The following is a 15,272-nucleotide window of genomic DNA, read 5'->3' on the forward strand; positions in this document are numbered from 1 at the left end:
CGTCTGGATTGGAGAAAACACACCAATCATCTCTTTCCAGAATTATACAGCTTTTCTCAACAAGCATCAATAGCTGACATGTGGACAGGCATGGATTTAAGACTTCCTTGACCCTGGGAATATAAGAAATCGAAGTATTTAGGGATTTTTTTTTTAACTTGTGACCCATTTGGCCATAGATTTCCCAAATAATATTTGGAGGAAAATTTGGCAAATAGTGTTTGTTATACAATTTGTCATTATTTGGCAAATATTTTTGGCAAATAATCCAAATTCACAAATACTAGAAAAAACTAGTATTTGGGCCAAATCTCATTATTTGGGATCTTTTAAAAAATTTAATTCTATACCAAACTTTCATCTTTTGCAAAAACACCCTCTATATTAGTAGTTTGCATTGTATTACATAATTTTTTTTTACGTAAACACCAAAGTAGTGATGAAATATTCAGTGAATATGAAAGTGATGATATGATTATTGATGAAAATGATGAACAATCGGCTCAGGGTAACAAAATCATGTTCTTTATCTACTTCACGATGTATGGAATGATGCTTGTTGCACTCACTTCGAACTACCATATTGCTCTAGTGTCATGGACACTACTTGTTATTTGTTGCAACGAAGATCCAATTGACTTCTAATACAAACCTATGGTTAGTTTTGATAGTTTTTAAAACTTATGGATATAAATCATATTTCCTAAAAAAGTGAAATATGTTTCCCAAATACTATGGCCAAACACATGGTAAAATTTCACCCAAATTTTAACACATAATATTTGTCAAAAATATTTGTCAAAAATATTTGGAAATCTATGGCCAAACGCTAGTTTGGTAACTTGTATTATATCACAAAACAATACATGGGTTGTATTGAAACCTTATATACAAATGTACTCCCAATTTCACTTCTCTAGGACTAGATTGAGTCTAGGACATCAATAATAGAGATAGTGTCATTTGAGTATAACTGGTTACACCAAAAAACTAGAAAAAGAAAAAGAATTGCAGTTAAGTTTTAACTTCCACACACTGTTCACTAAGCTCTCAAAACATCTTGAATTCCTCTCTTTCCAGATAGCCCACCATATAGCACTAGGGATAATTCTCCATCTACTTTTGTCTTTTGCATGGACCCCTTCTCCCTCGCAGCTCATTAAGGCCCCAGTCACTTCCCTAAGCATGGTCTAGGGAATGCCTTTCAGGCTGATAAAAATTCTCCACAATTGTTGGGTGTACCTGCAATGTAAAAATAGATGGTTGACAGTCTCATTTGTTTCACCACATAGGAAACATCTGGAGCACAAGGATATCCCCTCTTCATGGCATTGTCCTGAGTAAGGACTGCTTCCTTAGCCATTAACCTGACAAAACATGAAACTTTGTGAGGTATCCTACTCTTCCATATTTGTTTCCAAGGCCATTTGTACCCGACTGGTTTGTTTGGTCCATCATCTTTGTGAGAAATATAGGAAAAGAATATTATTGAATTGTTGTTGTGTCTACATTATTACATTGAGACCCTATTTATAGACCCTAGAATACAATCCTTTACCAAGTAGGATACTATTTAGTATTCCTATTTCTATTTCTATTCCTATTCCTATTCTAATAGGATTGTATAAACCTATTCCTGTTCTAATAGGATTGTATAAACCTATTTATATTCTAACACTCCCCCTCAAGCTAGTGCATACAATTCATGTACCTAGCTTGTTACAAATGTAATTAACACGAGGACCGATGAGGGGCTTGGTGAGATATCTGCAAGTTGATCACTCGACTTCACAAAATTGACAATAAATTTCAATGTGCTTGATCTTCTCATGAAATACTGAATTTGATGCATAATGCCGATAAAGCACAAAGTGATAAAATTACAGTGTTGGAACTTCCCAAACCAAGCTTGCAAAGACTGTTTCAGACCATAGAGTGACTTACGTAATCAACATACAAGGCAACTAAACTCCCCCTGAGCAACAACATTAGGTGGTTGCTCCATATAGACTTCTTCACAATGCAGCGAACATTGTAAGTGCTCAAAATCTAGTATAAAGTACATGGTTCATGTTGGAATCAATAGACAGTCGATATTAAACAAGTCACCGAAAAAACTAGCTAGAACATGCTCATATGCCGGAGTATTAGATTTGATGGCTAAAAGTGGTCACAATCTAAGAAATAAAATTATATGGGTAGGGTCGGAATGATGTCATGACCCAACTAGAAAATAGAAATTATATAGGATAGTTCGAATTGATGGAACGACCCCATTGAAAAAGAGAAATAATATGGGTAGGGTTGGAATGATGGCACAACCCTACGCAAATCAGATTTGAGGAGTCACCGGAAAGACGAATGGAACTATGCAAATCAAATCTGAGAAGTCATTGAAAAGACACATGATGCTATGCAACTCAGATATGAGAAAATAGTTCGGAAAAATCCACGGTACTACACAAATTAAATATGAAAAGTAGTCCGGATAGATGCACGGTGCTACGCAAATTAGATATGCAAAAAAAAAGGTAGTCACCGGAAGGATGTCACGATGCTACAAAATTATATATGAAAAAGTAGTCACTGGAATGATGACACAGTGCTACACAAAAAAGTAGACACCAGAATGATGGCACGGTGCTACAAAAATTAAATATGAAAAAGTAGTCACCGGAATGATGGCACGGTGCTACACAAATTAGATATAAGAAAGTAGTCACCGGAATGATGGCACAGTGCTACACAAATTAGATGTGAGAAAATAGTCACCAGATAGATACACGGTGACCCAACTTTTGCTAACATAATCATTGGCCAGACGGGCAGCATATATGGGTGCCACCCGCCAGCAGCGGAGGCTCTTTAATTCTCTACCAAGTTCGTAGAGGCTCTGATACCATGTGAGAAATATAGGAAAAGAATATTATTGAATTGTTGTTGTGTCTACATTATTACATTGAGACCCTATTTATAGACCCTAGAATACAATCCTTTACCAAGTAGGATACTATTTAGTATTCCTATTTCTATTTCTATTCCTATTCCTATTCTAATAGGATTGTATAAACCTATTCCTATTCTAATAGGATTGTATAAACCTATTTATATTCTAACAATCTTTATAGGCTTTGTTGACTTTGAACACTTCTCTGCCATCACCTGTCCACCATAGAACATCCTCACCTGTCTGCAAACCATTGAAAGTGTCCACCGAGTTGAAAAATTCAGCAACTCTCATGATCTCCCAATCATTCAGATGTCTTCTGAAAATGAAATTCCATCCCTGTGGAGACCATAGCTCTGCTATGGTACTTTGTTGGGACAGGACTAGGTTGTAAATGTCTGGGAAAAGTATTTCCATGTTACCACTCTCATGCCAGTTATCTTTCCAAAATCTGGTCTTCCTTCCATCCAAGACTTTTATCTTTGAGTTGTTTTTAACTTCATTCCATAGACTCCTAATGGACCTCCAGAGGCAAACTCCATAAGGAGTTGTCACTTCTCTGGTAAGCCAGTTGTCCTCTTCCACATGTTTGGCTCCTATCACCTTCCTCCATAACAATTGGTTATTATTTGAATACTTCCATAACCATTTCATACTTGGGGCCTTACTTTGGATCTGTAAATTCTTTATCCCCATCCCTCCATTCTTTTTTCCAGTCATCACTTCCTTGCATTTTATCAAGTGAAAGCTTTCTTCTCCTTGTTACCCTGCCACAAGAATTTCCTCCTAAATCCTATCCAACCTCTTGATGACCCTTGTTGGAATAGGAAAGAGGGACATCATATAGGTTGGTAAAGCATCAAGTACTGAGTTGATCAGGGTCAATCTACCACCTATGGATAAATATTGTCTTCCACTTGGCTAGTTTCTTCTCACACTTCTCAATGACACTGATCCATATTTCTATGGAATTTAGAATTGGCTCCTAAAGGCATTTCCAAGTAAGTAGTTGGTAGTGCTCCTATTTCACCTACCAAGATTGAAACTAACCCTCTCATATTGTTCACCTCATTAATAGGGTACATCACACTCTTTCTCCAGTTAATATGCAGCCCAAATATACCTTCAAACAAGACTAGAATCACTCTTAGATATTTAAGTTGTTCCTACTCAGCATCACAAAATATCAAAGTGTCATCTGCATATTGCAAGTGTGTAACTTCCAAGCTGTCAGTACCTTCTCTAGCCACCTCAAAGCCCTTAACCACCCTCTCATGTTTGTTATCTTTATCATGTTATTTAAACTTTCCATAGTGTTCCGGAACAAAAAAGGGGACAAGGGATCACCTTGTCTGGGTCCTCGTGTTTGGAAGAATCCTGCGGGATTACCATTGATGAGAATTGAGAAGCTAACTGTTGAGATACAATATTTCACCCAATTCAGCAACTTTTACCCAAAACCCATCATTTCCAGCATCTTCACTAGATACTTCCCGTTAACATGATCATAAGCTTTTTCTATATCCAACTTATAGAGTACCCTAGGTTTCTTTTGTTTATTTCTTGAATCAACAGCTTCATTTGCAACCAGATTTGCATCCATTATCTGCCTCCCTTTAATAAATGTCATTTGTTGGGAGTCTATCAACTTGTCTACTACCCTTTTTAGTCTCTTAGTCAAGACTTTAGAGATCAGTTTGTATATACTGCCAATTAGGCTAATTGGCCTAAAATCTCTCAACTCCTTGGCACCTTTCTTCTTGGGTATAAGAGCTATGAATGTTGCCTTATAGCTCTTCTCAAATTCTTCTTGCTCATAGAAGTTTTGGAAAGTGTCCATGATGTCTTGCTTTACCACATCCTAACATGTAATGAAGAACCCCATAGTAAAGCCATCTAGACCTGCTGCTTTATCAACTGCACATAACTTTAAGCACCTCAGGACTTCACTTTCCTCAAAATTACTTTGAAGCATCTATCTTTCTTCTTATGTTATGACTGGTCATTGTTCATTTTGATACCTAGGTTTCCACTGAGTAGTTTCCTTGTATAGCCTAGTGTAGTAATCAACAATCTCCTCATTAATTCTGTTTGGCTCTTGAGTCACTTCTCCCTGTATTACAAGCTGGTCAATGTTGTTATATCTTCTGTGTGCATTTGCAGTATTGTGAAAGAATTTAGTATTCTTATCACCTTCTTTCAGCCGCCAAAGAGCCCTTGATTTTTGCCTCCAGGAGATTTCCTCCTTAATCAACTCTTTATACTTCAGCAGCAACTCATCTTTTAATGCAGATTTTTCAATAGTGAGAGTTTTCTCCTTCCTATCAGCTTATAAGTCAGCCATCTGTTCCAACAGTTTCTTCCTCTGAATGGTCAAGTTTCCCTCTTCCCCCTTCCTCCATTCTTTGAGTTTGCTCTTCAAAACTCTTAGTTTGCATGCCAATCTATAGTCAGGTCTTCCAGTGAAGTTGAAAGATGACCACCAATCCCTAACTATATCAATGAAACCCTCAGCTTTCGACCACCAATTTTCAAATTTGAAATTGCCTTTGTTCCTTTCCCAAGAACCCCCAAGTAAAGCTATTGGTATATGATCAGAGCTCAGCCTTTGAAGAGGAATCTGTTTTAGATTTTGAAACTTGTCATCCCAGTCCTCAGAAATTAGTATTCTGTCAATCCTGGAGGCTGCTTCATGTTGATCCCCTTTGAACCAGGTGTATGTAGCATCCTCTAGTTGTAGATCAACTAGTTTCATGTCTTCAATAAAGTCGGAGAATTCCTTCATCCCCCTAGTTCTGCTCGTACAATTCTTCTTCTCAGATATGTATCTAACTACATTGAAATCCCCACAAACTGCCCACGACCCTTCCACCTAACCTCTTACAACACCCACTTCTTCCCACACTAATCTTCTTTCCTTGTAACAATTGGGAGCATATACTCCTGTAATGTGGCATTTGAAGTCTTGTGTTTGAGACTCAAATTTACAGGTGATAGAGTATGCCCCTATTTCCAGAATTTCTCCCTTCCAAGTTTTCTCATCCCACATCAGTAAAATCCCCCCTCTTGTTCCGCTGGACTCTAAGTATGCTTGTCTGATCCATCTACCTCCCCAGACCTGTTTGGCTACCTCTATAACATTGCCTTCTCGTTTTGTTTCTTGAAGACATGATGTCTGCCTTCCACCCCCATATCATACTATTCACCAATCTCCTCTTGTCTCTACCATTTAGTCCCCTAACATTCCAAGAGACTAGCTTTATCTTCATCTGCAACTAGTACTTGCATTCCTCCCATTTCCTCTGTTCCCTGAGCTTTTGAACTTAACAATAGTTCTATGGCCTCCTTCTCGTTGCCTTGAAAATCAACCCCGAAGATTTTCCCCGATTTAATTAGGTTTTGTTGTACCCAATTCGAGGTTTCTTTCTCCTTCCCCTGCATTATGAACTGTTGTTGCGACATAATAGGCTCTGCTTCATCAATTTCCCGGTTGACTATCTCTGTAATAGGATTTTGTAATACTACCCTATTGTTATTGTGATTGATCTCACTTGGTTCTTGATTGCTTTCCACCTGTTTATTAGTGTCTTCAATCTCCATCGAAGTTTCTTTATCCTTCATTATCTCTGCGGATTTTCTCACCATCCTTGCGAATGTTGGACTGTTCTCAGTGACTTGAGAATTGCCATGTACGACTCTTTGTGCTCTTATTTCCTCGACGCATTCGAAAGATCTCTGGCTGTCAACAAGCCTTCTATTTCCCCTTGAAAGTTGTTAACAATAACTTGGGCCGCCACATCTGGGCCTATGCACCAAGCTTGTGAATTATTTGGCCTAGACTAATAAGTTATAACCCTTCTTTAAGATTTCCTTTAAATGATTGACATACCCCTCATTTAAATGGCTCACGTGCCCCTCACGAGCTGACATCGTGACTTTATTTGCAGGGGCCACGCGCGACTGCGTTGGAAAGTTCCTAAGTTGACGGGATTCGCTATCAACATCACAGATCCTCTCCCCTAAACCCTTTGGTTAAATCGCTGGACTGGGTAAAAGGTATCTTCTTTCCCCTTACCGCTTTCCAGCATAATTTCAAATCTTGGCGAACATTCCGGCTAGATTTGAAAGTAGAATTCTATGCCATTCCGCGACACAGCCACCTCTTTCGGGATTTTTCTACCATCGTTTGCAGCCAGGATCCTCGCCCACTTCATATGATTTTTCAATTTTGTTTCCTACTCCGTAGCCACCCAACCTCCACAGATCTCACCTTTCTCTTGGAAGACCTTCTTTGACCATAGGTGAAGGGGAATCCCCACTGCTCTGATCCATGTTTCTTTAACAGAAACAGACTTAGAAATAGAGGTTGTTGTTGGTGTCCACCATTCGAGATGAAGGTTACACGTGTTCCATCTCCACTGGCCCTGTATAGTCTGCTCTGCCATGTTTCTGTATGGAAACTCAAAACAGAAATTTCTTATCATTCAGCTCGTATATGTTTATTCTGAAGACATTCTTCCAGTTAGAAGACGACGATCTTTTTAAATCTGCTAGAGTTGGCCTCTCTGCAGGTTTCTCACTATAAAACTCTACTAGGCATCTAGATAAAAGATCGCCTTCCTGCGCTCCTATTTTATCTAGGATTTCTACCATACCCCTCATATTTTTTATCTTTGCATTGCGTAAATTCCTGGATTGCTATTTACTATCTTGAATAGCAGTAGCTTAGGGGTAATCCAGGACCACCCTAGTGCTAGGTATTTTCACCTTTACCTGCTGATATTTAATGAATTTGTCAATCTTCAAAGCAATGTCCAACCACCCAGCATTCAATGCCAACTCTGGTATTGTAATTCCAGACCTTCCCCCTGTATATAATGTTATGATGTTTATGAACCTCCCATGTATATTATGCTTTCTTGTACAGTAGTGCTCCGACTCATGCTCAACCCATTCTCTATCTTCTTTTCTCCTTTTTCTCCTCGGATGCTTCTCTTAAGCATTGGCAGATCCATTCCATCGCCTTCCTACTCATAGAAGATCTGTGCATCATCTTTTTTTTTTTTTTTTACACTAGTAATATTTGTATTTCAGTCAGTACTTTGTACTGAAAACCATATTTACAAAAAAGAAGAAAAAAATTATAGTCTTTCCAAACCCTCAGGGGTTGGCCTGCTGGCAATTGACTTGAGCCTTGGGGTTTGCTCCCTTTCAAGGTCTCAAGTTCGAAACCCACTAGGTGCAAACAATTTCTGAGGGCCATCGGACTGGGTAAAACCTGAATTAACCGTGGTGCACTTGCGGGAAACTCCTTGCCGAGGGCCTGTGCACCCCCGGGATTAGTCGGGGCTCAAAGAGACTCGGACACTCGGTGCAAATCAAAAAAAAAAAATTATAGTCTTTCCAATGCTAAACCAGGAACTAGATGGACCCTAAAACGTCTATGATTGATTCAGTGTCATTGGAGTAGACATTTGTACACCAAAAACAGAACAACAAAATACATTTAAGCTTGACTTCCTGCAGGTTGTTGTCCCTATTTTCAAAACATCTATCATTTCTCTCTCTCCATATAGTCCACCATACACAAGCAGGGATCATCCTCCATCTTTCTCTGTTTGTAGCCCCAACTCCAGCCTCCTCCCAACTGAAAAGAGTTTCATCAATCTTACTAGGCATACTCCAGGAAATGCCTCTGAGATTAAGGAAATCTGCCACAGTTGGTCAGTGAAATTGCAGTGTAGAAAGAGGTGTTTTACTGTCTCTGTATCCTTACCACATAAGGAGCATCTGTTGCATAGAGATATACCTCTCTTGGCCACATTGTCCAATGTCAGAACTGCTTCATTGGCTAGCAGCCAGGTGAAGCATGCCACTTTTTGTGGCACTTTGACTCTCCGGATTTGCTTCCAAGGCCATTTGAAGTCTTGATTCTCCCTAAGACTTGTTTGTTTATATCCTTCCTTCACCCTGTATCTTCCTTTGTTATGACCATGCCACCATAAATAATCTTCACCTGTTTAGATTCCTTGGAAACTCTCCAGTAGTTTGAAAAGTTCAATCATTCTGGGAATTTCCCAGTCATTCAAGTTTCTTCTAAAGATCATATTCCATCCTTGTGGTGACCACATTTCAGCAACAGTCTTCTCTTGGTATTGAGCCAAAACAAAGATATCAGGAAAGAGATCTTTAAGGCTCACAGTACCCATCCATTTATCAATCCAAAAACTTGTTTTTCTGCCATTTCGAACTTTGACGGTTAATTGATTACTGAGAAACTGCCAGAATATTCTAATGGATTTCCAGAGGCTAATACCATAGGGGATGTTGACCTCTTTAGTTACCCATGTGTTCAGTTGCTCATACTTGCTCTTGATTACCCTGTACCAGAGGGCTTGGTCCTCCTGATGGTACCTCCATAGCCACTTGACCTTGAGTGCTTTGCTTTGATATTTAAGGTTCTTGATACCTAGTCCACCTTGATCTGTGCATCATCTTTCTGCTTCTCTCTACCCATTCGTACCATTCGACTTTGTCATCATCCCATCTGGTGATATCGAAAGACTTAAATCCTGCATTGAAATAGATTCGACTTTCCTCCATTCTATCGGAGAGTGGTTTATCAATAATCACAGTGGGTGATTATTGTTGGCTTGAAAGAAAAGGGTTGATTCGGGTGGGAGTAACCGGAAAAGATGGACTTCTCTCTCCTAGGAAGTAGGAGAGAGAGGGTATCGGGAACTGTGTTTGGGAGCCTTTTAGTTGGTGAAAACCGAAGTATTTAGGGATTCGACGCTTATCATCTGCCAAACTCAAAAGAAATGAAAAACGGGCAAGTATTGAGTCTCAGATTTAGAAGAATTTTAGAATAATTGAGAGATGGAAAAGATGGCAGATTTCCTCCACATTCTATCTCAGTTAAATGGTTTTTCAGAAGAGATGGATAGATTAGTTTGACATTGTCACAGCAAAAGGGAAGTTTTCTTTTAAGTCTTCTTACAGAGATCTCACTAGCTCCAACAATCAAGTGGATTGTTCGCTATGGAAAATGATCTGGTAGTGAAAATTCCTTACGATGTAGCTTGTTTCACTTGGCTTTTTACTACAGAAAAGGTTCTGACAAATGAAATACTTCAGCAAGAGAGGAATGCAACTATGCTCAGATGCTATCTTTGTAATGAACAAGTAGAGACAATTAACCACCTTTTTTTTTTGCACTGTAAATGGACATATCGACTATGGAAAAATTTGATCAACTTGAGGAAAATTTAGTGGATGATTCCAAGAAGAATAAAGGAAGCGCTAAACTGTTGGAACAGTGATGGCAATGCAGCTAACAGGGAGGAGAGATAGTAGATCGTCTCAGCTTTATTTGGTGGTCAGTTTTGACAGAGAAATCAGAGATGTTTTGAGGAAACCATTGTGACACCCAGAAGATCATGATGAATTGCCTAGCTCTCTATTATTTTTGGTGTAAACAGAAATTGTTAATACAAACTGAAGATATTTTTGATGTTCACAATTTATAAGTATTTTAACAGATACGATCCTTTTGTAATCGGCCTACTTTTTTGGGGGACTGACAATTTTATGGTGTAGTATACCTGTTGATATTAACTTTTGCCTTTATGAAAAATATTACCAATTCAAAAATATCATCTGAATGATCATGATGCAATACGAAGAGCATATATTCAAAAGTCTTTTCCAACCTCAAAATCCCAAGTTTCTTCAATGATGAGCTTTTGAGTAACTATTTGGTATTTTATAGAAAAAGAACATTTTTTAATATTTCCAGTGAGTTTATTATGGACACGTCTTAAAAAATGAGAACTCTGAGGAGAGGTGTAGTAGTACAATAACAACAAACAACAACATACCAGTGAAATTTCACAAGTAAGGTTTGAGGAGGGTAGAATGTATGCAAACCTTACCACTACCTCGTGGAGGTAGAGATACTGTTTTCGAAAGACCCTCGGCTCAAGTGTAACAAATCCCAGTATAAAGGAGACAATGAAGATTGAGGAGAATTTGGCAAATAGCAAGGAACTAATGTAAAAATCCACCAGAGAGGAGCCAAAACAACAGTTAAATCATGTGATAATCCAAACTCCATAAACAACATACTAGGGTAGATTATTAAGAAAACAATAATAAACAATGATAAAAATAAAAATAAAACAAAAGAAGTGCAATAATACAACTAGTACCATTGCAAACACCAGCCACCCTATGCAAGACAACATTACACTACCTACTAATTTTCTACCCTAATACATACTCCACACCCTCTTATCTAGGGTCATATCCCCGGTAACCTGAAGTTGCATTATATCATGTCTTTCACCTCTCCCCAATACTTCTTCAGCCTACCTCTGCCTCTCCTCGTTCCCTCTATAACCAACCTTTTGTACCTCCTCATTGGTGCGTCTATGCATTTCCTGTTCACATGTCCAAACCATCTCAGCCTCGCTTATCTCATCTTATCCACCACGGAGGCCAATCCCACCTTATCCCGGATATCCTCATTTCTAGTTTTATCACTCCTAGTATTAGGGGTGGGCGTTCGGTTCTTCGGTTCGGTTTTTCAGTTTTCTGTTTTAGAAAAGTGTGCGCCATATACCAAACCAAACTAATTTGGTTCGGTTCGGTTTAGTTAGGTATTTTTAAATTGGTTTTTCGGTTCAAATGAAAACTAAAATGAGGACAAAATCAAAGTATAAGATAATTAAAATTTAAAAGTATGTTAAGAAATGATGTGTCTCGCCATGGAACACTTATTGTGCTAACTAAAAGACTACTCATCTTTGTCAAGAACATTGAGCTTCCAACTACTTCTCCAGAAAAACAAGGACGAAGACGGGTTCCTTTACATAACGTACATTGATAAAAATATGTTTTGGTTCCTCTTGCGAACTAATATTTGAAGTTAAATATTGAATTATACATTTGTTGCTATTTTGATTTGTTCATGAATGATTTAATTGTTAGTTGACTTTTTATTTTTAGTAAGAGAATGCCCATAAATAATATATAAATATTATTATTATTTTTATATTTTTTTCAATAAAAGTTCGGTTCTTCGGTGCACTGAAGTTCTGAGACCCTTGCACCGAACCGAAGAATTGAATTTTTGAAAAAATAACACCGACACCGAACCGAATCAGTTTGGTTAGGTTCGGTTCTATTTTTCGGTATTTATGCCCACCCCTACCTAGTATGGCCACACATCCACTGACCAAACATCCACCGCAACACTGCAACATGCATCTTTTGGACATGAGAGTTCTTGACTAGCCAACATTCAGTCCCATACAAAAATGTTGGTTGAACCACCACGCTACAGTACTTACCTTTGAGTTCCAGTGGTACCCTTTTATCACACAAGACTCTAGAGGCAAGCCTTCACTTCATCCATGTCACACCGATACGATGTGTGATATCATCGTCGATGTCCTTGCTCCCTTGAAGTATAGATCCAAGATACTTGAATCTATCTCGCTTGGGGATATTTTGTGTGTCAAGCCTCACTTCCATGCTTACCTCATGCATCACATCATTGAATTTGCACTCCACCTATTCAGTCTTGGTCCGGCTCAACCTCAACCCTTTAGCCTCCAAAGTATGTCTCCACGCCTCTAACTTAACATTAACTCCAAAAGGTGTAGTAGTGTACTTGAATTTATTTTTCTAAAATATGTCATTGTTATATTAATTTATTCACTTCTTTAAATGTCGACAGTGCGTATGGAAAATCATGTGTACGTCACTGGAAGATAATTCTAGGTTCTTGCAAGTTGTCTCATTTTACTGAGTAGTGCTAGATATTTGCAGTGTATGGTTAAGCTTAAAAAAATTTATTGTAAGATTTCACAGCATGATATTTACATTATCTTTTGGCATTTTATAGAGAAATCTTTGGAGGTTGATCAACCTAAATATGGAGATTGCCGGAATATATTGCGTTCTGGTCCTGCATCATCTCTTCGTGTCAATATTCGAGCAGTAAGTTAAGGTTCTCCCACACCTCACTCTCAACTCTATGAATGACATTATCTAACGGTTGATAATTATCCGTTTCTGTACAGCTTTTTTCAAAATTAGGAATGTATGAAGCTGATTTACTTGGTTTAGACTTATGAATGTTCCATTCTGGTCTTGGAGCATGCTATACATCTTAAGGATGAGTGAAAACTAGGGATGTTCGATGATTTTAAACATTTTGAGACAATTTTTTATCTCGTAGGCAGTATAGGAGGAACTTGAAATGATTCGAAGAGAAAAAAGCAAGAATTTTTTCATTTATCTGCAAGTGCTCTGCTATGCCATATCTGCTGCACGGTGCTAATATGAACATTTGATATCATTTAAGCCAGCTACAGAAGTCCAAGCCACATATTCAAATTAGAGAGTCAGTTAACAAAATACCATTGCAAGTAGCATTTTTGACAGGTTATCATCTGTCTATCAAATCAAGGGAAAAATATCCCGAATGCTCAAATTTTAGTTACCAAGAAAAGAAAAAATCTGGGTACATAAAAAAAGAAAAAGCTCCAAATTTTTAAATATATCTTGTTGCTTGGTTTGAAAATGGCATTGCACTGAAGTTATATATTCGTTTTTCTTTTCATTTAGTTGTGTAATTTGTAATTTCTTTTTCTTAACTAGTCTATTGGTTGTTGTACAGAGAAATGCTTAGGCTTCTTCCTACTACAATTAGATGATCAACTCCTGAAAAAATTCACTTATCTTCTCATTCAATTTCAGGTAGCACAATACGCAGCTGATGGTGGCAATGGTAAATCAGCTTTCAGTGATGTTGATCAGTGTCTGAGGTACTACATCGTTTATTCAACTGTCAACCTGAACAATGCTGTTTAAATATAACGTAACGCAGTAACATTATAGCTTTGCTGTTAAGGATATATATTAAAATTTGCAGTAGCCTGCACAGGATGATCAGTCTACTGGGTAGATGTAAGAAAATTTTAGAATGTCCTTGGAACACTGATGATTTCTCTAGGTCTTCCTCTCAGAGAGAGTTTCATAATTGATTTTGTTCCTGTAAGCTTCCTGACTTATTTTCTTGAGCAAGGTTGGCTGCAAAAGACCATGTCACGAATATGATATTATTATTCTACACTGCCAGATGGAACACCTTCAAATTGATGACGAGAGGAGCATGCTTTTAGTATAAACATCAGTAAACAAAAGGGACCAATTTTAACCAAAATGCAAATTGGACCATCATTGCATGTCAACTTTGTATTTTTACTCACGTGATGTTATTTGTGTTTTTATTCTTTCATGCAGTGCATTGGAAGGACTTGACTCATTGCTTTTGCGTGCATCAAGAAAGGATCCAGGGGCCTCAATTGACTCAATGAAGGCACAAATTGTTACTGCCTTAAATGCATTGGACAGGTCATACTTCTATCTTTCTTGCCTTGGTGATAACCAATCAATCAATATCGTGTCATTCCCAAATCAATTGGGTTATGAATTCCCTATATCCTTTCTTCTCTATCCAAATAATAAATAATGTCTTTCAACCTTGGTGATTCTTTAAATCTCAATTATCCCTGCATAGTTATCTAGTTTAATCTGAACGAGTTACGGCTTTTGCCTAGTAGTTAAATATGGATTATTTTTTCCCTATTCTGTCTTCAGTCTTCTTAAAACCGTCCCAGCTGATGTGCTTGAAAAGGGAAAGTCTGTAGCTGATTCATATTTTTTTGCTGGTGAGGAAGACGTACCACCTGAGAGACTGGACCCTGAGCTGAAGCAACTGGAATCTATACTGTAAATACGAAAGCTTCTTTCTTGATCAGGTAAATGCTTTTGTACTGCTCATGAGTTGATGGGCAGAGATGGGGTTGTTCTTTAGTCTCTTAATTGATGCAGGTCATTCAAAGTATGTAATTAGTTTTGTTTTATATCTCTATTGAATAACTTCCAATACACTATTAAATTTATTGCAAGAGTTAACTCTGAATTACCCATAAACATGGACGAACGCACATTAACTCATTCGTTGAGTTTAGAAAATCGATTCTATCGGAAGGAAGATAAACATCAGGCAAAAAATGAGATTTACAGACAAGCCTTGTTATGCCACTTGATCCTTCGAAGTGGGAAATTGAACTATGAGATCAATCTTAACATCTTTAGTGCAAGAACGAAATAACGGATTAACATCAATACTCTTAACTGCAACCCAAAAGTCATGTGCATGTATTGACATTTGACAGGACTTTATGGATAGCTTACATGGAAAGCAAGACCAAGATTTGAAAGCTTCTATAATACACACAAGCTAATTGGA

General features: G+C 37.9%; 1 protein-coding gene across 1 annotated transcript in view; it reads left to right on the forward strand.

Moving 5' to 3' along the window:
- Window positions 1-15,050, forward strand: part of LOC125841950 (uncharacterized) — a 29,833-nt gene extending 14,783 nt beyond the window's left edge. Inside the window, exons 4-7 of the mRNA XM_049521138.1 lie at window positions 12,858-12,952; window positions 13,715-13,782; window positions 14,261-14,371; window positions 14,618-15,050. Of these exons, the coding sequence (XP_049377095.1) occupies window positions 12,858-12,952; window positions 13,715-13,782; window positions 14,261-14,371; window positions 14,618-14,753 (410 nt within the window). The 3' untranslated portion in view covers window positions 14,754-15,050. The remainder of the gene's footprint in view (window positions 1-12,857; window positions 12,953-13,714; window positions 13,783-14,260; window positions 14,372-14,617) is intronic.
- The last annotated feature ends 222 nt before the right edge of the window (window positions 15,051-15,272 follow it).

The sequence above is a fragment of the Solanum stenotomum genome, chromosome 10 (assembly GCF_019186545.1).
Source record: "Solanum stenotomum isolate F172 chromosome 10, ASM1918654v1, whole genome shotgun sequence".
NCBI classification, from domain to species: domain Eukaryota; kingdom Viridiplantae; phylum Streptophyta; class Magnoliopsida; order Solanales; family Solanaceae; genus Solanum; species Solanum stenotomum.